The sequence below is a fragment of the Manis javanica genome, chromosome 6 (assembly GCF_040802235.1).
Source record: "Manis javanica isolate MJ-LG chromosome 6, MJ_LKY, whole genome shotgun sequence".
Taxonomy (NCBI): domain Eukaryota; kingdom Metazoa; phylum Chordata; class Mammalia; order Pholidota; family Manidae; genus Manis; species Manis javanica.
In genome coordinates, this window is record NC_133161.1 from 18,481,671 (window position 1) to 18,507,169 (window position 25,499).

The following is a 25,499-nucleotide window of genomic DNA, read 5'->3' on the forward strand; positions in this document are numbered from 1 at the left end:
GTATTTCAACATAGCTGGTTCTTTTTGTACTCCCTATGCACTTTTTACTGCATTTAACTACATTATTTTGAGAAGTTGCATGATTCAAAAAGGTTAAGAACACTACTTTAGAAAGAAGGAAGTGGTATGGGGAAGAGGAAATACTCCCAAGCAGTCACAGAAATTCCAGCATAAACCCCATCATTAAGAACTTTTCAGAAAAAAATATGCACATTGTTCTCTTCTGAAATCCATAAACTCGTTTGTAAGCATCACCAGGTTATTATTCTCACTTGGAAACTAAAATAAAACCTTTAAAATGTTGATATAGCTTATTTGGTCTCAATAGGAAAAAGTTCAGCAATCAGTTTGACCTTGGAAATACTAACCTAACAGCAGCGGCAGTTCTGGGAAAGGCAAAGGTGAACCGGGATGACTCAGCAAACATGTTCAGGAGCCAAGTTTTCTGCCGGCCAAATTAAGCCTAAGGTACCACTGAAGGGACACTGAGGCAGTCCAAGAACCACAGCCCTTATACTATGAAAGCAGTAACTAGCACATAGCCTGTGGTGGGCAATTCAAATGACTAATGTCACACTTACAAGACAGAGTAGGTGAAAAGCTCTTTGTCTGTATAGAAAGGATTTAAAATACACAGACAACAGGATAACTATGAAATTCTAGACAGGAGATTAGACAATCTCAAACCAACATCTTTATAAAAATCACGTATGTCTTGATGGTTCAAGCACTGTGCATAAGGATACTTCTGAATGGTAGTTTGTAAGTCACATACTTTCAATGTGCCTGCTCAGAGCTATTAAAAGGTCTCTTACATAAGATTTGAGTAGTCTGGGACCATATTTTGGAAAACCATGAAAGTGAACTATGACCTCAACATTATATGGATCTACCCAAACTTATATAAAGGGAGCTACTAATCATTACTATATTTAAATGATTATTGAATTTAATATGTAACTGAACAGAGGTCTACACCAGCTAACTAGTCATCTACCATTTATGCTAAGAAATTCTTAACTTTAAACTTCTCTTTCTGGCATGACCTTTTTTTCTTAACTAACCTAGAAGTGGGTAGTCTCAAGCAATCAGTACACAAGAAGTTGTGCCATATTATAGCTATTAGCGAGAACTTTAACTGAGTCAATAACAATTATCGCTATGATGCAGCTTTAGATACATTTCTTCATGGCATCGGGCAAAAGTGAACACAAAGTGGACAGTGAAACACAAGCAGGTAACTTGACTTGGGTCAGAAATGAGATGCTGTGGATCCCTTCACATCAGACAGCTTCTGAAGAGCTGACCAGGGCGTTCGGATGGCCGTACCACAGATCCTTGGGCAGACAGGCTCTTCATTCATTCTAGTTCCCCATAAAATGAATCATGTGCATGCAAGGATCTCAAGAAAGGAAATTTCTGAGACAGGTTTTTGCATTTAAAATGCTCTGCGGGTGAAAAGAAACATCTTTTCCCTCTCTCAACAAAGAATTTTCTGTACTACTCTGTGCTATATGCCATCCCAGTTTTTAAAAAATTTGTTCATACAGTAATGATTCAGCTGAAAACAAAAAAGTGTTGCTATAATTGTGCCCGATGAGCCCAAATTATTAAACTTTTATTTTCGAGTCTGGTTTTCATCACTCCCTCCTCCAGTGCAGTATATATGATAATATATTATTTGTTATTCAGAAGAGGAAGAGTTCCATACAAAAATGGATGACTTCAAATGCCTTATAAATAAAACATGGATAAACGTCTTGGGAAAATAAATTAAAGGAGCATTTGTATTTGATCACTCCATCATATTACTGTCTATCTACAAGCAGAAGAAGCGGTTGCTATATATCTCCTGAAATTCATTACGTGTAAAGCCCATAATGGAGAAAAATCACTACTAAGTTATGGTGGAAACTCAAACAAATCATACATATTATGCACCTTAGAGAGACTCAAAACACATTAACAGCACAAAACTGAGAAAAAATGATAGCAGCCCACACCTGCAGTCTGGGGGCAGGTTCATATGTTTGTTTTGGAAGAGCTGTTGCTAGCTTGATTATTTTAAAAATCAAGCTTTAGCACATTACTGAAAGTTGATATTAAAATCCAGTTTCACTTCTTGAAATTCACTAAAATGGCTGAAGAGGACAAATACTAGTTTTGATAAAATACCTTGGCTAATTTTGATCTAATGAATAAGAGTCATGAGATAAACTACTTAAATCCATTTTTTTAAGAAAAGCTGAATCTGCACCATTATCATAATATTGTTAAAGTTGCAAATACATGTGACACAGAACTGGAATACATCACTAATAACAAACACAGTCAATTTTGCTCTAGGTGGTGTTATTCTAGATTATCTTTCATTTTTCCCATTACTGTTGAAATGCATTGGGGGAAATGCAAATTTCAAAAACTACAGAAATAAACAAGGAACATTTAGTGTTTAAGAAAGCATTTTTAAATAGAAATGACAACTATCTTCAGTGAGAAAATTATAAGAGAAAAAAACTTTTCTCACATGCTATATAGGGCAGAGTGATTTATAAACATAAAATCTTAATTATAACCATTATTTGAAATTAGGTAAAATAAAAACCACCCAATTGTTAAGGATTTCAAATTTTCACCTGGTATTTCCCATAGCATAAACAGCTCTAGAAGAATAACATTATTAATTAAATAACATAATTAATTAAAGGAGCATTTGCATTTGTAAAATAACAACAGCACGTACATTCAATGTAATAAAAGATAAAGCCTAGTTCATATAAATGTCACTGTGTAAATGTATAAACACTGTCATTCTATTGGCCAATATTAGATGGGCTCAGGTTACCATCCAGATCATATGATGTGCACCTAAGAGCCCTGAAGGGTCAACATTCCACCTAACAGTCTTTTATTTATTTTATATACTATCACCAACAGATGCTGCATTTTGAGGCATTCTTCATCATACTGGAGCTATCTGAAACACATACTCAGTTGATTTTTATAGCTAACTGAGGGAAGGCATAAATGAAACACTCTCTTGCTGTGGGAAGGAAAAGAGAAGGAGAGAGGCAAACGGGCAGAGGGTAAAGATAAAGAAAGGAGGAGAGAGGTGAAGTAAGACAGGAAGAGTGGAGGCAGAACTTCAGGAGGTGAAAGGAGAAGAATTAGGAAGGACAACAGAAAACTAATATTTTATCTTATTTGCATTTATAATGTGACTCTAGTAGCCATTCAATTTTTATTGGAACATACACTTCATCTTTTAAAATATTTGGCACCAAAAATCTTGACTGATGCTACATTTCTCAGATAATTTAACTGAGCACTTTGCTCCTTGTTACTCAAATCAGAGTCATCAATCGACATGCATTTGTCGGTGTTTCACCCCCTCCCCAGAAAAGGGCTCTGAAATCCAATTCACACTCAGACATTACTGAGTTCCTTCTATGGGCTAGATTTTGTGCTTGTCCCTAAATATACCAAAATAAATAAGGTAGCCCCACTGAGTGTGAGACAGGTAAAAAAAGAACAGCAAATAACAATGTGGTAAGTTTATGAAGTGATAGGCCCAGGTCTCATGGTGCGTCCAAAAGGGGGCTTGTCTCTGCTAAGAATGTCAGCCTTTCTGCCGATTTGTTCGGTATTATTAATTCTGCTTATGGTTTTCAATTTTCTTTTTAATTAAGGTATCATTGATATACACTCTTATGAAGGTTTCACAACAAAAACAATGTGGTCATTACATTCACCCTTATTGAGTACCCCCCATACCCAATTGTAGTCACTGTCAATCAGTTTAGTAAGATGTCACAGAGTCCCTATTTGTCTTCTCTGAGCTACACTGTCTGCCCCGTGATCCCACACACACCATGTGCACCAATCATGATACCCCACAATCCCCTTCCCCCTCCCTCTGCACTCATCCTCCCCTTCCCCTCCCCTTTGGTAACCAGTAGTCCCTTCTTGGAGTCTGTGTGTCTGCTGCTGTTTTGTTCCTTCAACTTTACTTCGTTGTTATACTCCACAAATGAGGGAAATCATTTGGTACTTGTCTTTCTCTGCCTGACTTATTTCACTGAGCATAACACCCTCTAGCTCCATCCATGTTGTTGCAAATGGTAGGATTTGTTTCTTTCTTATGGCTGAATAGTATTCCATTGTGTATATGTACCACCTCTTCTTTATCCATTCATCTACAGATGGACATTTAGGTTGCTTCCATATTTTGGCTATTGTAAACAGCACTGCAATAAGCATAGGGGTGCATATGTCTTTTTGAATCTGAGGACTTGTTTTCTTTGGGTAAATTCCTAGGAGTGAAATTCCTGGGTCAAATGGTATTTCTATTTTTAGTTTTTTGAGGAACCTCTATACTGCTTTCCACAATGGTTGAACTAGTTTACATTCCCACCAGCAGTGTAGGAGGGTTCCCCTCTCTCTGCATTCTTGCCAGCATTTGTTGTTCCTAGTCTTTTCTATGTTGGCCATCCTAACTAGTGTGATGTGATGTCTCATTGTGGTTTTAATTTGCTTTTCCCTGATAATTAGTGATGTGGAGCATCTTTTCATGTGCCTGTTGGCCATCTGAATTTCTTCTTTGGAGAAGTGTTTGTCCATATCCCCAGCCCATTTTTTAATTGGGTTATTTGCTTTTTGGTGTTGAGGCATGTGAACTCTTTATATATTTTAGATGCTAACCCCTTGTCAGATATGTCATTTACAAATATATTCTCCCATACTGTAGGATGCCTTTTTGTTCTGTTGACTGTGGCCTTTGTTGCACAGAGGCTTTTTAGTGTGGTGTAGTCCCATTTGTTCATTTTTTACTTTGTTTCCCTTGCCCAAGGAGATGCATTCAGGAAAAAGTTACTCATGCTTATATTCAAGAGATTTTTGCCTATGTTTTCCTCTAAGAATTTTATGGTTTCATGACTTACATTCAGATCTTTGATCCATTTTGAGTTTACTTTTTGGCCTTCAATTTTACACATTTAGATTATAAAAAGTTTTTACCTTTTCACATAGCAAAATTGAAATATCCTTTCCTTTAGTAGTTTTTTTTAAGCAATATCTGTGTACATCCACACATTAATATTTACTTTTACATCCTAATTTTTTGTTTTGATTTGTTACATTTACCCTTTTAATCATCTGTAATGTTGTCAGAAAATATGATATGAATTAGGTTTTTGTCAAAAGTGTTCTAGCGCCATCATTGACTATATTCATTCCACACTAAATTATCACACACACACTAAGTTCTTAAGGAAATTGAAATGTCAATTCATTCCCATTGGTCTAGTGGTCTGGTTTACAAAGAGAAACTTCATGTGAAAACTGCTTCCTAATGGCAGTGGCTGGCAGACCTGACTTCCTAGAAATGCCCAACTTCTCTGAACTGTTTACAGCTCTCATTTGAAGGCCAATTAGGTTGTAGTCAACTTCTGTCAAATTATTTCCTATGAAGAAATTCAATATTGATCCTCTTGGCTAGGCATTTTTTCCTTCTGAGTTTTTTTTGAACTTTTCTCATGGTTTGAAAAATAACACACACCTGTTTTTATATATTTTATTTACAAGTTTGAGGTACTAACATATCATTTTCATTTATAACACAAGTATTTCTTCTTATTAAATACTCTCCAACATTTAAGCTAATCCCTAATACTTTCTAAAATTTAATAAAATGTTCACTCACCTACAGTTTCTTTGTTGTTAAAGCATTTGAGTAGTTACCAATATTTCATAGCTGCAGTGAATATACTTTTATTGTGTAAAACACATAAAACTTGCCATTTAACCATTTTAGAGTGCACACTTGAGTGGCATGAAATACAGTCATACTGCTGTGCAAACATCACCACGATCCATCTCCACAATGCTGTCATTTAAATGGATTGAACTCCTAAAACTCTATGAAGACCTACTCATTTAGTCTCTCTTGTCCAATATCAAATTATCTATGATTATATCTCATATTCCTTGGTTCATGAGGATATGTAACTAGACATATGCATTTGGAGTTGAAAGAATGGAGTTAGGTGGATATACATGTACACGGTAGGTAATGACTGACCCACATCATAAATGGACAGGCTCACATGTTAGAAGGAAAAAAGATAAACAACTCACTTTGAAGACAATAACCTAAAGGAAACATATCTTAAATGCATGTTTTCTACTGTCAGTGGTTTAAATTCTATAAAAAAAAAAAGAGCAGGTAGTTTGTCAGTAAAGATAGGGTTACTATAACAACCAACCTTTCTACTTCTAGGTATAAACCTAAGCACAACGAAACATGTACACACAAACTCTTACACAAGAATATTCATAACAGCATTATTCACAGTAGTCAAAAAGTGGAAAGAACCTAATGTCCATCAACAGATGAATATATAAATAAAATACCCATACAATGGAATACTGTTCAGGAATGAAGGATTGATGTGTATTAAAATATGGATGAACATTGAAAACACAATGACAAGTGAAAAATGCCAGTCATAAATTTTCATCACATAGTATATGATTCCATTTATATGAATGTCCATAAAAGGAAAATCTATAGAGAAAGAAAGTTGATTAGTGGCTGCCCATGACTAGAGGGGATGAGGGGAAATGGGGAGTCAGTAGTAAGAGATACAGGACTTCTCTGGGGAAGGATGAAAATGTTCTAAAATTGATTGTGGTGATGGTTGTACAACTCTTATTATCCTAAAAATCACTGAATTGTTAATGGGGTGAATTGTATGGTTATGTGAATTATATGCCAATGAAGCTGTATTTTTAAAATAAAATTTTTTAAGGGCAAAAAGAACAAAACAAACAAATGAAAAAGCTCCCCTAACCTTTCAGTGTTTGTACAGTTGCTGAGAATGGCATAAGACCCACATTAGAGACTGTAATTTCAATAGGGATGCATCAAAATCTTCCATTATTTTTTAAATGCTGCCACTGAGCAATGATTCAATTCTAAGATGTATTGATGAAATGTGTCAATTAACATCAAAGACAAATTTCCTATTCAGATGATGAAACCAGAGTTACTGACAATAAGGCTCTTCAGTGGTATGTTTTCATTATCTGGATAATGAATATAAATTGCAAGAAGGCATGCTATTGATAAGATCCTTAGACACTAGCTATCTTGGAACATCTATTTTTGCTACTGTAAAAATCTGAATTGATGACAAATAAATGCCATTGGAAAATACAAAATCAGTGCCCTGTACTACTGATGGAGTGACTTACATGGTCATAGGACATAAAGATTTATAGCCCATCTCAAGAAAGTATGTTCTTAAGTTCCTGCAATATACAGCAACATGCTTCAATATTAACTGGTTGCAAAAAAATATTATTCCAGTTCTTTTTCCCTCTCACTGTATAATAATCAAAACCAGTAACAGTATAAAGTCATATCACAAAAAATGAGCAGCTAGTAATCAAAGTCAACTATCTTGTAGGGATGTGTACTAAAGCAACAACATGCTCTAAAATTCTGTTCTTTAAGAACTAAAGTTTAATGCCTGGATTAACAATCTGAACCTCTCATGAATAATCAAGAATAAACTGGTGGTGGCAACAAAATATTCACAATATCACTAGTCCAATGCATCAGAGAAAAATTTCCTTATATGCAGAAAATATAGTTTGCTATAGTATAACAGACATAAAGTAACAGATCAAAAATAACCCATATTCTCCTGCAGGACCCAGATTTTTCTCATTACACTGCCTGGCTCCAAGTACCCCTAAATGTAAGTCCTAAGAGTTTTGTTTCTTTCTGATCAACTCAAGAATGTTAACCTATTATTTATTATACATTTCTATAGTTTTATTATTCTCCTTTTAAGAACTTTGGTGCTTCTTGCTGCCTCCATGGACACTCTTTTAAATCTAGGCTAGATAGGCCATCATCAATAATTAAGGTACTGAAAGGGTTCTCTCATGCTATAGAAAAACACTTCTGTCAAATTTTCTAGAACATTCATTCCAGACCAGAAGTGTATTTATCAGAAATTACCTGGAGGAATTTCTACTGTTTGTAAATAGAGAATGTTCCAATGAGTTGAATATTAGAACTACATTGATTAAATTACAAAATAGTAACAAAAATATTATCACTATCATTATTGCATGTATATCACTCAGAACAATGTCTGAACATAACACTCAGTAAATTTTTGGTATCACATTACATATATAAATCACAAGCATGTGGGTCCTGAGCCAGCCATAGATGTGCTAGAAAAATACAACTCAATGGAACAACTAATTTTGTCCTTTGCCCAATTATTGTCTAGCAATTTGGAGAGCAGATACAGATCACATATACCCAGAAATTTTATGAACCTAGATAACAATCAAGAATTGGAAGTAAATGAAAAAGGCCTCTCAGGGGAAAAGATAGATGTTATGAAACATAATTTCATAAGCGTTACTACTCACCCAGGTCTATTTAGTTTACACAGAGCAACACATTCTTATATTCAATTTCTATGTCTAAAGGAAAGGATGAAAAAGATTACTAGAAAAAAGTAGCTAAGAAGACAATGCCTCACAACAAAGAAAGACAATAAACATATGAAAATTAAATTAAAAGCGGGCCTATGAACAGGAAAAGACAGGAAACTGGATGATTTGAATCAAGGACAAACAGACCAAAATCTTAGTGCAGTAAACTGTTTGGGTTTCATCACAATGACTAGACATTACCAATAAAGTTATGTTTAAAATACTGTGTTCAAGATAAGTAGAAATCTTAGAAAGCTTTTTTCTAGAAAATGGCTAAAACTTTTAAAGATTAAAATAACATCAAGCATAAGGCCAAAAGTTTCATATACTTTATCTTCAACTCTGTCTTCCTAATTAAAATAGGTATTTGCACATTACGATTTACAACTATCAGATGATTTTTACCTGCCAAATCACGTGAACACCCGAAGCGTCACAACTTATGCATTACCAGGAGCATCCTAATACAATCCCCACAGCTTCTGCTGCGCTCGGTACCACTCTGTCCATCACGAACTGAACAAGCTATCATGATAACACTCATCAGTCACTTGCAGCCTTGTGGGCCCATTATCACCACCCACAGTGCAGTACTGAAAACCACTGTGATGGTCTGATTTGGTTTTGATGTATGCTTCTATTGCTGGTGAGCCTCCAGTGTTTAGATTTCTTAATAAATGAACTTAAGAGCATTTCATTAAATCCTCACAGCGACTGTGTATCATCTTTTAGAGATAAGGGACTCATATCTTTTAGAGATAAGCAATTTGGCAACTTAACTGAGGTCCCAGACTATTAAGTGGAGAAGCTAAGGTTCAAAGGCAGGTGTGTTAGAATCTTGCAGAGGAATGTTCTTAAGAGCATTATTCAGAATAGCCAAAACATGGTAGCAACTCAAAGTCCATCAACTGATAAAGGAATGAACAAATTGTGGTATGTCCATATAACAGAATGCTATCCATCAACAAAGATGAACTACTGATACATGCTAGACATGAATAAAACTCAAAAAAACTATGCAAAGTAAAAGAAGCCACCCAGAAACCAGCACAAGGCAAAGATGTTTCCTTTCTGTAAATGTGGAAGCCAGACACAAAAGACCGTATAACCGTAGGATTTTATTTATATGAAATATCCCAAAAGGCAGATCTACAGAGACAGAAAGTACATTAGTAAACATCTGAGGCTGGGGCAGGAATTACTCTGAATGGGCCCAAATAAATGGAGAGGACAAACATGTTCTAAAACTACTTTGCAATAATAGTTGTAGAACTCAGTAAAGTCACTAAAATTAAATAAGGAAATAAATAAATAACTGAATTGTACCCTTAAAATGGGTGAATTTTAATTATGCCTCAAAGTTGTTGAAAATAAAACAGGTGTACCAGACTCCAAAATATGCTATTACATGAGAAGCAAAGAAAAAGAAAGAAAGGTGATGGGGATCCAGTCAGACGTGTGGAATAATTTATAATGAACTTACAAGGTCAACAGGTAAAACATCTCATCGGTTCTCGAGATACAACCTTCTTTAAAAAGGGAGCAGATGCTATATTCAATATTAAAAGCAAGATTTGCTTGCAAATAACGATGGACAAATCATTTGAACGAGATAGAGACTTCTTTCTCTCTCCACCCTGAAAGTACACGGCCCAGGACCGGAACGCTGTGTTCATCGGGGACTGAGACTCCTTCCTGCTCTGCCAACATTGGTGCTTGGCTTCCAATCTCAAGACGACCTCGCAGTGCAGGATGGCTGGTGACACTGCAGCCATCACATTCAAATTCCAAGCAGAGAGAGAAAGAGTGGTGAGAGGGTATCCGGCAGATGAGTCGAGCCTTTTATGGAGTTTTCTCAGAAGTTCTAACCAACTACCTCAGGTCTACCTCAGGTTATATTATATTTCATTGGACTCCTAACTGCAAAACACATTAGAAATGTGTTTTTTCTTTTAAACTGGGAACATTACTATCTAGAATACAATCAGGAGTAGAAAAAAAGGAGTAGGCAGGTAAATGGACAGTGACTCAGCAACCAGCAGTTTCCTTTTAAACTACTCAAGGCCAAAAACAAAGTCTAGAATAAAAACTCAGAGAACACTAATGTACAGCGTTCAATATTTTATTCTTTTCAAGAATGTGGTATGCCTTTAAGTATCTAAACTGACTACTTGTTTTCAACTCAAAATTAGTCTGAAATCCCTATTGGAATAACAGAAGTGGGAAACTAGTGTTACATCCTTTTCCTAAACATTCTCCCATCTCCAGTTCTGTGATTGATGCATAAAACCCAAATGAAGGAGACTTGTACAAACACCCAACTATAGAGCCTGGTAATTGTTAATTTGTTACTATAACTACAGGTTTTATGTCATTTGATGGGAATGTCTCTTTTCAAATTGCTCTAGGCTCAGGGGAAAAGGTGTAAAGTTGATGGTCTCTTAATGCACAAACATAATTCTCTTAGGTTTGATGTTCTGCAGGGAGATAATTTCTAAGTGCTATTGTATAAAGGAAGCAATAAAAATGGCTGGTCAGAAACAACCAGGCTATCCTGACTAGCACTCCCAGTCTTCATTTTATTACAAGGGTTTGAGTAGTGATTCCCGAAGTGTGTTCCCTGGACCAGCTGCACCAGCATTACCTAAGAACATGTTGGAAATGCAAATTCTCAGACCTTACCCGAGACCTACTGAATCAGAATCTCAGGAAATGGGGTTCAGCCATCTGTGTCTTAATGAACCCTCCAGGTATTCTGATATGCTCTAAAGCTGGAAAACACTGTCTCAGGATATACTCCATATTTCACTTCTTTTACTAAAAAAAGACATTAAGATTTCAAGGACAGGTAAGAAATGTCACTACACATTCAATTAGGTACCTTTGTGGCCATGGATAAAAATAATTGTGTATCTGTTGATTTTCTATTTTTGGAGGTATTTATTTTTATTTAAATTCTAGTTTATACTTTATACCTCACCAGTAGCTGCCCTGATAGGGAAAAAAAAAAGTCAACCAGTCATGCTAGAATTCTCCCAGCCATGCTGTTACAGGCACCAGCCAGGTGGTAATTCTTCATGGAGGTCTCGAGGAACAGAACGCAGAACTGATTCTCATACTTTCCACAGTAAATACCGTATGTTGGGCGTTGTATTGCTAGATAAAATATCAAGCACTATTTGCACAGCAGTGTCTTTTTTACCTTGACAGCATATCTCAATACACTGAGATTCTAATAACTGGTTCTGCTGTGGTACAACCCACAGCAAGTTTTTAAACATCTGTTCCTCTTTCTAAAAAGCACAGATGATGCCCACTCACAATCCATCCAGAAGGGACATAGAGCTGAATAATTCTAAGAAGAAAAACTGGAGTCAAGTTGCTACTTAGTAACTAAAGATCTGAAACATTAATTAAAAGACAATAAAATCTTGAACTTTTATGTTGATAGGAAAATTTTTAGATGGCTAATTGAGCTGGATAGCTATTCAGACTAAGTGAGAATGATAATTATTCCTTATTTAATTTTTTTTAAGTTAAGAAACAAAATTTGTAAGGACTTCAAAAACTCTTGAAGAGATTACTCAAGGAAAACTTCAGTATCTACTTAAGAATCTTTTTAAAGATTCAATTTTCCTTCCATCTGAAAGAAATAATTCCATCAAAAATATTACTAGGTTAGTGGCTTCAAAATTATTTTTAGAAAATAAATCTTTTCCCCCCAAATTAAATCTTATCTAAGTGTCAGACCAGGGAGGGAAAAAAAAGTATTTATAATGCATTTACATCTGGAATATATAAAGAATACCAAAAAATCATTAAAGAGAAGCAAAAACAGGCAATCAACCCTTTAAAAAGGGGTTAAGGATGAAATAGTTTTAGGTTCTTAAGAATATAGGGAAAAAAAACCACATATGTCAAGTAAATGTAGAAAAAATGCTAAACCTGGATAGTAATCAGGTCTAAATGCCAACCAAGTTTTTTTAAAAAATTGATATGAAATGATGTCAAGGATGTAAAGAAATGGATTCTTTCATAGACTACTGGATGGAGTGTGAACTGGTAAAAAACCTTAGAATATAATTTGGTAGTCTATTCAAATTCAAATTTCCATATTCAAATTTTGAACAGGCTTAACCTTCTACAAAAGAATTCCTCTTCTAGATGCCTCTTTTAAAGGAGTGGTCAGAAATACTCATAAAACTACTCACTGTAACATTTTTGAAAGAGCAAAATCTGGAAATATGTCAAATCACATAATACACATCTACATGCACAGGAAAGGAACTAGAAGGACGCACACTAAAACCCTTAACAATGAATAATACTCTGGGCAGGGGAACAGGGCTGAGGTTGAAAGATTTTACTTAACTTTTTACAAATTACACAAAATATGAACAGCAATTTCATGTATAAGAATAAAAAAACGCAGAAGTATACAGAGAAACACTTGGAAAAAATCTTACACTGAATCCCAACATATAAGAAAAAAAACAAAAAACAAAAAACTTGAGGCCCGCTGGTCAAAGCTTTCAAGGGAGGACTAGAAATCTTAATTGGTCAATTTCTTAAACATTTTCAGGCCTCTCACTGTTGTAGACAACAGACACAATTTTAAAACAAATGCACTATATTAACTCAGAAGATGGTTTCTTAGCCCCATACAAGAATACATTGTTTTTGAGAGATTTATCATTAGAGAGGTTTAATCACTGAAATCCATCCAAGTTTCAGTCATATACCTGAGTACATGCAAATTACTAGACAACTACCATTAGTTTTACTTTTAACTTAAACCAATCATACATGAATATTAAGAAATGTATCTTCCTATTCCATTTATATATTTTAAGACATAATCTGTCGTACAATTGCCAAATATAATACAACTACCAAATAAGTCATCTGGTGTGGAAAAAAGTATTTTTGAAATAATTTCTTCAGCATGTATCCCATTTTAAAGAAACTCTAGTTGAGGAAGACCACGTCAAAGTATTTATCCATCCACTGAACACACAAAGAAGGGATTATTCATCCATCCTTAACTAAATGCTGCTTATGGGCAATGAGTACACAGTGAATAAGTGAGAGACTTCAGCAGCGGTTAATAGCAATTAAGTAGAACACAATCACAAATTCACAGCAATCTCAGACTTCCAGAGAGGAAACGTGATAAGTTATCCAAGCTACTAATCGTTTATAACATTTTTTACATTATTTAAGTGAATCCAACTATAGAACAACAAGCTTTTCTTATTATACTATCAAGCAATTAGAAAGAAATCTGAAAACACTAATATGATTTGTAATAATACTAAATTCTTAGAAGAATCAGAAGGAGTTTAAGGTCCTCTCAGGAACTTGGGAGGCCTAGTAAATTACCTGGGCCCCTATAAGTCTGGGGAGAGGAAATCCCGGGGCAAAATACCTCTGAAAACCAAAATCAGTCAAACGGAGAAATAAAGTTTAAAATCCATTTATTGCTCACAAATTGCAGTCCAGGCCCTTCTCTTTCATGCTCCAGCAGAAGCAAAACTGGCCCTCCCCTCACCTCTCAGGTACAGATGAGCTCTCCTTTACCCAGGTAATTACACATTGATAAGGAGATGAACTTCTCTCCACCCCCTGAGGAATGATGCCAATGCACTAAAGCCATACTTCTCTCCACCCTTGAGTACCTATTGAAATGCAGATGTACAAAAGCCAGGCGAAACAGTCTGGAAATGTTACAATTTTATCCACAGCCCCAAAGAAAGTTCATGGAAGAGATGGAGAGAAAATTCTTGGTGTTGTATTAAAAAATTTTTCACAGATCAGATGTCATGTCATCAGAACAAGATGTTTCCATTAAAGATGAGATGTCATTAGTTAGCCAAAGATTGTTTTCACTGACCATTATCACGACAGTTTGCAGAAGTCATACTATTCTAACTCAGGACCTGTGGTCAAAAGCAGACTATTAAACACTGAAACAAACACATCGTTTGGATGTACTGGGCTCATAGACAAAGGCATAGTTATAAAAACTGACAGAAAGGCACTAAAAGCAAAAGCAAATATTTGGTTATGGCTACTACAACAGTAAGACCTCATCTAGGTGAGTTTTGTAAAAAGCTGTTGGTGGAATATTATGACACTTATAAACCTCAGTTGTTCATTTGTCTGCTCTCTCCCTAACTCATTCAAAACACCCCTCAAGTGTTGTGAGGAGTGAAGCCTTGTTCAACCAAGGCTTCATCTTGAGCTTCTCTCTGCATTTATTACTCCTTTAAAGGGTCAACAACCCGAAAGTTTCCACCTCCCTCACAGATAATTCATATACTTCAATCCCTGACCTGAAGCTCTCCCAGTCCATTGCTTTGAACGCTGAGGTTTCAACCTTTCATTTCACTGGCCTGCACCAACCACCATACTCATAAATATCTAATTGGATCGATCAAGATCCAAAGAAAATAGGCTCCCCTGTTCCTATGTGATTTCTGCTACAATATCATATCCTTATCAAATCAAGTATTATAATGGAAAATGGGATTAAAGAATAGTTTCAGGAACTCAATAACAATGTAATTTTTCTAGGAGAAATTTCAATAATAATTAAATCTTCATCTACATACTTATTGATAAACACCCATATCTACAAAGAGAGAGATAATCATATAAGCACACATAAGTCAACCACTATAAAAGATTACCTCATATTTAAAAATTATCTTTTCCAGGAGGCAGAGCCAAGATGGCAGCATGATTAGGACAGTGGGATTCTCCTCCCAAAAACGTATATATTTTTAAAAATACAACAAATCCAACTATCCCTAAAAGAAAGACCAGAAGATATAGGACAACAACCAGACTACATCCACACCTGAGAGAACCCAGCGCCTGGTGAAAGGGGTAAGATACAAGCCGAAGCCCGGCGGGACCCAAGGCCCCTCACCCCAGCTCCCGGCAGGAGGAGAGGAGTCGGAGCGGGGAGGGAGAGGGAGCGCAGGACTGCTGAACACCCAGCCCCAGCCATCCGCACCAGAGCGCAGACACACAGTGCACACGTGGGGTGCTGGAAACTAGGGAAGCAGGACAGTAAGACCTGTGAGCAGGTCCTGCAGCCAGCACCTCTGGGACAAAGAAGAGCAATGCTTTTTGAAAGTCTTAAAGGGACAGGGACCCTGCAAGTGGACAGAAGCATACCAGGTTACAGTCCAGCAGCTGGAAATTCCAGGAAACTCTGGGTGCACTAACCCCCTGGGCAACAGCTCCGAGACCCCTCACAGAGGTAAACAGCCAAACAGCCCCCCGTCCATTACCCCTCCGGGGCCCTGCCATAGCGGAGCACCAGCCTGAGGCTGCTCACGCCCACAGCAAGGGAGCTTCCTCCATACTGGCTGGGCAAGATACAGAGACCCAGTCTACATGCAATTGCCCAACACAAGCCACTAGGGGTCGCAGTTGTCCCAGTAAAGGAAGGCCAGGAGCTAGTGGAAAAAGTCTAGGCTCTCGCAGCTGACAGAGACGTCAATAGCATACCACTGTACCTATCAACATGAAAAGGCAAAAAAATTTGATCCAGACAAGACTAACCCAGACAGTTTCGACATCTTCCCCTGAGAAGGAACCTGGGGAGATACATTTAACCAGTCTTCCTGAAAAAAAATTCAAAACAAAAGTCAGAACCATGCTACTGGACTTTCACAGAAATATGCAAGAACTAAGGAGGGAGAATACAGAAATAAAACAATCTCTGGAAGGACTTCAAAACAGAATGGATGAGATGCAAGAGACCATTAATGAACTAGAAAACAGAGAACAGGAACACAGAGAAGCTGATGCAGACAGAGAAAAAAGGATCTCCAAGAGTGAAAGAATATTAAGAGAATAAATGAGTGACCAATTGAAACGGAACAATATCTGCATTATAGGGGTACCAGAACAAGAAGAGGGAGAAAAAGCGATAGAAAGTGTCTTTGAAGAAATAATTGCTGAAAACTTCCCCAAACTAGGGGAGGAAATGGCCTCTCAGACCACAGAGGTACACAGAACTCCATGACAAGGGATCCAAGAAGGGCAACACCAAGACACATAATAATTAAAATGGCAAAGATCAAAGACAAGGACAGAGTATTAAAGGTAGCCAGAGAGAAAAAAAAGGTCATCTACAAAGGAAAACCCATCAGGCTATCATCAGACTTCTAAACAGAAACCTTACAGGCCAGAAGAGAATGGCATGATATATTTAATGCAATGAAACAGAAGGGCCTCGAACCAAGACTACTGTATCCAGCACGATTATCATTTAAATATGAATGAGGGATTAAACAATTCCCAGACAAGCAAAAGTTGAGGGAATTTGCCTCCCACAAACCACCTCTGCAGGGTATTTTACAGGGACTGCTCTAAATGGGAGCACTTGTAAAAAGAGCACAGAATGAAACACCCAACATATGAAGAATGGAGGAGGAGGAATAAGAAGGGAGAGAAATAAAGAATCATCAGACCATGTTTATAATAGCTCAATAACTGAGTTAAGTTAGACAGTAAGATAGTAAAGAAGCTAACCTTGAACCTTTGGTAACCACAAACTTAAAGCCTGAAATGGCAATAAGTACATACCTTTCAATAATCACCCTAAATGTAAATGGACTGAATGAACCAATCAAAAGACACAGAGAAATAGAATGGATGAAAAAGAAAGACCAATCCATATGCTGCTTACAAGAGACTCATCTCAAACCCAAAGACATGCACAGACTTAAAGTCAAGGGATGGAAAAAGATATTTCATGCAAACAACAGAGAGAAAAAAGCAGGTGTTGCAATACTAGTATCAGACAAAATAGACTTCAAAATAAAGAAAGTAACAAAAGATAAAGAAGAACATTACATAATGATAAAGGGCTCAGTCCAACAAGAGGATATAACCATTATAAATACATATGCACCCAATACAGGAGCACCAACATATGTGAAACAAATACTAACAGAATTAAAGTAGGAAATAGAATGCAATGCATTCATTTTGGGAGACTTCAACACACCACTCACTCCAAAGGACAGATCCACCAGACAGAAAATAAGTAAGGACACAGAGGCACTGAACAACACACTAGAACAGATGGACCTAATAGACATCTACAGAACTCTACATCCAAAAGCAACAGGATACACATTCTTCTCAAGTGCACATGGAACATTCTCCAGAATAGACCACATACTAGGCCACAAAAAGAGCCTCGGTAAATTCCAAAAGATTGAAATCCTACCAACCAACGCAGACTACAAAGGCATAAAACTAGAAATAAATTGTACAACGAAAGCAAAAAGGCTCACAAACACATGGAGGCTTAACAACATGCTTCTAAATAATCAATGGATCAATGACCAAATTAAAATGGAGATCCAGCAATATACGGAAACATATGACAAGAACACAAAAGCAGTCTTAAGAGGAAAGTATATATATATATTTAAAGAAGGAAGAACAATCCCAAATGAATGGTCTAATGTCACAATTATTGAAATTGGAAAAAGAAGAACAAATGAGGCCTAAGGTCAGCAGAAGGAGGGACATAATAAAGATCAGAGAAGAAATAAATAAAATTGAGAAGAATAAAACAATAGCAAAAATCAATGAAACCAAGAGCTGGTTCTTCGAGAAAATAAACAAAATAGATAAGCCTGAAGCCAGACTTTTTAAGAGAAAAAGAGAGTCAACACACATCAACAGAATCAGAAACGAGAAAGGAAAAATCACGACGGACCCCACAGAAATACAAGGAATAATTAGAGAGTACTATGAAAACCTATATGCTAACAAGCTGGGAAGCCTAGGAGAAATGGACAACTTCCTAGAAAAATACAACCTTCCAAGAATGACCCAGAAAGAAACAGAAAATCTAAACAGACCAATTACCAGCAACAAAATTGAAGCGGTAATCAAAAAACTACCAAAGAACAAAACCCCTGGGCCAAATGGATTTACCTCGGAATTTTATCAGCCATACAGGGAAGACATAATACCTTTTCTCCTTAAAGTTTTCCAAAAAATAGAAGAGGAGGGAATACTCCCAAACTCATTCTATGAAGCCAACATCACCCTAATAACCAAAACCAGGCAAAGACCCCACCAAAAAAGAAAACTACAGACCAATATCCCTGATGAACACAGATGCAAAAATACTCAACAAAATATTAGCAAACCGAAATCAAAAATACATCAAAAGGATCATACACCATGACCAAGTGGGATTTATCCCAGGGATGCAAGGATGGTACAACATTCGAAAATCCAACATCATCCACCACATCAACAAAAAGAAAGACAAAAACCACATGATCGTTTCCATAGATGCTGAAAAAGCATTTGACAAAATTCAACATCCATTCATGATAAAAACTCTCAACAAAATGGGTATAGAGGGCAAGTACCTCAACATAATAAAGGCCATATATGATAAACCCACAGCCAACATCATACTGAACAGCGAGAAGCTGAAAACTTTTCCTCTGCGATAGGGAACAAGACAGGGATGCCCACTCTCCCCACTGTTATTCAACATAGTACTGGAGGTCCTAGCCATGACAATTAGACAAAACAAAGAAATACAAGGAATCCAGATTGGTAAAGAAGAAGTTAAACTGTCACTATTTGCAGATGACATGATATTGTACATAAAAAACCCTAAAGACTCCACTCGAAAACTACTAGAGCTAATATTGGAATTCAGCAAAGTTGCAGGATACAAAATTAACACACAGAAATCTGTGGCTTTCCTATACACTAACAATAAACTAATAGAAAGAGAAATCAGGAAGACAATTCCATTCACAATAGCATCAATAAGAATAAAATACCTAGGAATAAACCTAACCAAGGAAGTGAAAGACCTATACTCTGAAAACTATAAGATACTCTTAAGAGAAATTAAAGAGGTCACTAACAAATGGAAACTCATCCCATGCTCCTGGCTAGGAAGAATTAATATCATCAAAATTGCCATCCTGGCCAAAGCAATATACAGATTTGATGCAATCCCTATCAAATTACCAACAGCATTCTTCAACGAACTGGAACAAATAGTTCAAAAATTCATATGGAAACACTAAAGACCCCAAATAGCTAAAGCAATCCTGAGATGGAAGAATAAAGCGGGGGGGATCTCACTCCCCAACTTCAAACTCTACTACAAAGCCACAATAATCAAGACAATTTGTACTGGCACAAGAACAGAGTCACAGACCAATGGAACAGAATAGAGACTCCAAACATTAACCCAAAAATATGTGGTCAACTAATATTCGATAAAGGGGCCATGGACATACAATGGTGAAATGACAGTCTCTTCAACAGATGGTGCTGGCAAAACTGGACAGCTACATGTAAGAGAATGAAACTGGACCATTGTCTAACCCCATACACAAAAGTAAATTCAAAATGGATCAAAGACTTGAATGTAAGTCATGAAACCATAAAACTCTTAGAAAAAAACATAGGCAAAAATCTCTTAGACATAAACATGAGTGACCTCTTCTTGAACATATCTCCCCGGGCAAGGGAAACAAAAGCAAAAATGAATAAATGGGACTATATCAAGCTGAAAAGCTTCTGTACAGCAAAGGACACCATCAATAGAACAAAAAGGTACCCTACAGTATGGGAGAATATATTCATAAATGACAGATCCAATAAAGGTTTGACATCCAAAATATATAAAGAGCTCACACACCTCAACAAACAAAAAGCAAATAATCCAATTATAAAATGGGCAGAGGAGCTGAATAGACAGTTTTCTAAAGAAGAAATTCAGATGGCCAACAGACACATGAAAAGATGCTCCACATCGCTTGTCATCAGAGAAATGCAAATTAAAACCACAATGAGACATCATCTCACACCAGTAAGGATGGCTACCATCCAAAAGACAAACAACAACAAATGTTGGGGAGGATGTGGAGAAAGGGGAACCCTCCTACACTGCTGGTGGGAATGTAAATTAGTTCAGCCATTGTGGAAAGCAGTATGGAGGTTCCTCAAAAAGCTCAAAATAGAAATACCATTTGACCCAGGAATTCCACTCCTAGGAATTTATCCTAAGAATGCAGCAGTCCAGTTTGAAAAAGACATATGCACCCCTATGTTTATTGCAGCACTATTTACAATAGCCAAGAAATGGAAACAACCTAAGTGTCCATCAGTAGATGAATGGATAAAGAAGATGTGGTACATATACACAATGGAATATTATTCAGCCATAAGAAGAAAACAAATTCTACCACTTACAACAACATGGATGGAGCTAGATGGTATTATGCTCAGTGAAATAAGCCAGGCAGAGAAAGACAAGTACCAAATGATTTCACTCATATGTGGAGCATAAGAACAAAAGAAAACTGAAGGAACAAAACAGCAGTAGAAGCACAGAACCCAAGAATGGACTAACAGTTACCAAAGAGAAAGGGACTGGGAATGACGGGTAGGAAGGGAGGGATAAGGGTGGGAATAAAGAAAGGGGGCATTACGATTAACATGTTTAGTGGAGGGGGTCGTGGGAAGGGCTGTGCAACACAGAGAAGACAAGTAGTGATTTTACAGCATCTTACTATGTTGATGGACAGTGACTGTGAAGGGGTATGTGGGGTGGACTTGGTGATGGGGGGAGCCTAGTGAACATAATGTCCTTCATCTAATTGTAGATTAATGATACCAAAATAAAATTTTTAAAAAAAATTCTCTTTTCCAAAAATCACCAAATATTTTTAAATAGCCTTTTTCCAAGTCCATCAAACACCACTATATAAAGCGAGTGCACAGCAAATCAAATAAAGCAGAAATGTTTTCAGTATAGGAGCTGACACCCTTACCCACTTCTGGGAATTCCACAATGTGATAGGTTTATTACCAATTGTGAGCCTCTTAAAGCAAATCAAGCTCCTTAATTGATTGAGCTATGAAACTATAATTTTTGAAAACCTAACATTAGAGGAAGAAAAAAAAACCTAGAATACCCTTGGTTTTTCCATTCCACTAAACAATAATACTCATTTTCTTTAAAATGATTCATAATTACTATGCTTCTTCTGATTAATTTTCCCAGTTTTTATAAATTCAATTATTTCTGCCTACCTTGGATACTTAAACATTTGAATATAGGTATGCTCACACTTATTCCAAAAAGAAGTCATTTTATGTGCTTTTATTGAAGTTATTTGGTTTTCTTCTATAGATAATAAGGTTCTCAAGGTTGGGAATTGCATTTGTATATTTACTTGTGTAAATACATACATATTCATGTATATACACAGACACAAATAGCATTTTGCAAACTTAATGACAACTAGGCACCTTCTTCCCCCAGCCCCCATAAACCTGCAAACAATGCTGGGGTCATAGATGCCCTGAAGGCCAATCATGCACCCCTTCCCCCCAGTATATGAACATATAGTTACAAATCCCTAATTCATCCATTTGGGTTCCTTGTGTTACAGACCTGGCCATGTAGAAACAATTTCCAACAAAGAAAACATCTATAAACATAACAGTATAAATTATTTCAGCAAATATTTATCAGACACCAAAAAAGTATACAATCATCAACATCCAAAAACGGGAAGATTAGCACTTGAGGCTGACTGCTACAAATCTGACAAGATCAACTCTACAGCCTCTGATTGGCAGCTTTCCCCTTGCTTTCCCCAAGATTAAACTGCAGCCAGTTTTCATCCAGGCAGTGATAGATACTCTTCACTAACAAAGGAAGGAGGATTAAGCAAGACTGACAAATAAAGCTGAGAATCCATAGTGGCATTGAAAGAATGATAGACTAGATCAATAAATCAGAGATGCTTTAGGGAGAAAAAAATATGCAATGACAGAAATCAGTGAGTATACAGACACTATGTGGTCTCTCCTATTCATGACTAGCATAGTCCAGAAACTGCTTGTTCAGCTCCTACCTTTTATATAAATAGAGAAAATTAAGGCCAGGAGAACATGAGAAAAGCCAGGTTCACACAGGCCTATTAACTAGTCTTCAGTCCCAGCCCCACCTCCACCCCAGGCCTAGCAAGGTTCATTACCTGTGTTCCATCTTAATATTTATACCAACAATTTCCCTGATGCCGATAAGCAGACAATCCATGAATAACGTATGTTGGCAGCTTCAGATACATAGAGCACTATTATTAAGTGCAAAAAAACAGAGCACAGAAGAGAAGGTTGGGGGATTCAAAAATATTAATAAGGTCCCTTTCCTTTGGAATCTTAGCACCTCATGAATAAAGAGAAAGATGAGTTTTATGCTGGCAGAGCTAATATAAAAGGTACACTGCTCCTCTATTTCTCAATTAAAATTAGACGTCTAAATTAAGAGATGAGAAGGTGAAAAATATTTTCCAGAACAAATGAATTTTCATTTTGTTGTATTTCCTTGGGGAACACCAATTATGCTGAGGACAGAAGACAGTTTGTTCTAAAGGAGGTCTGGGTTGCCTTACTTCATATCTCAGGCACCTAAGCTTGAAAAGGTCACTTACCATTAAGTGGTAATCTGGGTCTTGTGATAACTCACCACTTAAACTATGTCTCAAGTGACTTGCAAAAATTAAAAACACCGAAGAGAAAAACAGACTCCCAAAATAGCAAACCACCTTTTAGAAAAGAAGGTTCCTTTTCTAATGAAAGAAATGTTGGATTACCTCCAAAGTATACAAACACTTTAAATATTTGTTTAGCCACTGAATATCTGAAATAAATTTACTGGAGAAAGACTGAATAATAAGTAGTAATGCAAGAACAAAAATATTGCTGTGCTTCTAAAACATTCCAAGCACACATTTACAGCAGACACTTAGTAGCAAACAGGCTACTAAAGAATCAGACAATTCAGGTTCTTGCATTTTCAGATTTTTGGTCTTCCCCTTCTCTGAATGTTCCACTGCCTTAATAGCAATCTCAGAATTAAAATCAAAAAACAATTTTTTCCACATACAGTTTCACACTCCCCAACCCCGCTTTGCTGTCAAGTGTCTGACCCGGGTTTGATAATCTCATTTCCTGAGAATCAAAAAGCTGGAAATTTAAGCTTCCTAGAGTGTTAATTGCAGCCCTGCTCCATTGCTAATCAAAAAATTGGATGTTTTGCATGAAAATGCTTCTCTAATTAATTCTCAGTCATAAATCGCCCTGGTTTTAATAACCCCTCCTTGATTGGATAGCCTTTGAAGAGACAGTGCAGCTAATCCGCTAAACTAGAAAAAACACATGCAGAGGAAATAAGTAGGTTTACCAAGTAGAAACTAGATGATTGCATTAATACTGTCAAACCAAAAATGTAGGTCTCCTTTCCAGGTCTTTCAGACCTCACCCTGCACCCCAGTAAAAAAAAAAACAGAAAATATGAAACTAGGAATCATGAACAAAGGCAAGTGTCAAAGAGGTCATGAACCAGAAGTCAAAACTTTTCACCCTCCTTCTATAAAACAGCTATTCCAATCATTTCTTAAAAAGAGGTTTACCCTGAAATTTTTTTCCCTAGGAGCTGGAGATTCAGCAATGTCCACTTGTCACATTGTCTATTTTAATAAGACAGGGTTTTTGCTTCCCTCCTTCCTCTGCTTCTGACTGACAATATATTATCATACATATCTCTAAGAAGTGCTGAACTGAATTTTCATTATCCAAAATGTCAAGATTCGTTTTTGTCATCAGAGCACACAGCTGGTCTACACCAGCAGCCCTTTGATTAATTCAAATGGAACAAGTCACCTATACATAACTTCATTTTCCCTAGACTAGGTTTTGCATTCTGCAAGTTTTAATTTACAGCTTGTCAGTTTAAGATACCATTTGCTGCCATGGTGGCACTCAAAGAAACATGAAAAGTCTTAATTAACACTTTGCCTTAGTCCTGTGATTACTAATAAGGCAACAATGGGGAATTTTTAACTTCAGAGCAGGACTCATTTAGAATTCACTCACTATTGTTTAATAACATTACATAAACTTTCAGAAGATGCTAGAACTGTACAGAGGCACAATAATGAGCATTTTCAGTTAAGCACTAATTTTAACATTTAAACAAATATATATGTGGCTCCCCAGTTGATTTGTAAAAAACTTATGTCTACTTTCTCTACAACTTAAAAACTTAATGGATCGAAAATCCATCTACATCATCCACCACATCAACAAAAAGAAAGACAAAAACCACATGATCATGTCCAAAGATGCTGAAAAAGCATTCGACAAAATTCAACATCCATTCATGATAAAAACTCTCAACAAAATGGGTGTAGAGGGCAAGTACCTCAACATAATAAAGGCCATATATGATAAACCCACAGCCAATACCATACTTAACAGCAAGAAGCTGAAAGCTTTTCACCTAAGATTGGGAACAAGACAGGGATGCCCACTCTCCCCACTGTTATTCAACATAGTACCGGAGGTCCTAGCCACAGCAATCAGACAAAATAAAGAAATACAAGGCATCCAGATTGGTAAGGAAGAAGTCAAACTGTCCCTATTTGCAGATGACATGATATTGTACATAAAAAACCCTAAAGACTCCCCTGCAAAACTACTACAACTAGTATCTGAATTCAGCAAAGTTGCAGGATATAAAATTAATACACAGAAATCTGTTGCTTTCCTATACACTAATGATGAACTAGCAGAAAGAGAAATCAGGGAAACAATTCCATTCACAATTGCATCAAAAAGAATAAAATACCTATGAATAAACCTAACCAAGGAAGTGAAAGACCTATACCCTGAAAACTACAAGACATTCTTCAGAGAAATTAAAGAGAAAACTAACAAATGGAAACTAACTAAATGGATCAAAGACCTGAATGTAAGTCATGAAATCATAAAATTCTTAGAAAAAAACATAGGCAAAAATCTCCTGGACATAAACATGAGCAACTTCTTCATGAGCATTATCTCTCTGGGCAAGGGAAACAAAAGCAAAATTGAACAAGTGGGACTAT

General features: G+C 36.5%; 1 protein-coding gene across 6 annotated transcripts in view; it reads right to left on the reverse strand.

Moving 5' to 3' along the window:
- The window catches only part of EXOC4 (exocyst complex component 4), a 778,194-nt gene that overhangs the window by 527,864 nt on the left and 224,831 nt on the right, over nt 1–25,499 (reverse strand). Inside the window, exon 10 of one of the 6 annotated variants that reach the window (XM_037019542.2) lies at nt 6,195–10,285. The exons of the other annotated variants lie outside the window; for them this stretch is intronic. Within the exon in view, the coding sequence (XP_036875437.2) occupies nt 10,008–10,285 (278 nt within the window). The 3' untranslated portion in view covers nt 6,195–10,007. Of the gene's footprint in view, nt 1–6,194; nt 10,286–25,499 lie in introns of those variants that run through there. 6 annotated transcript variants of the gene reach the window in all.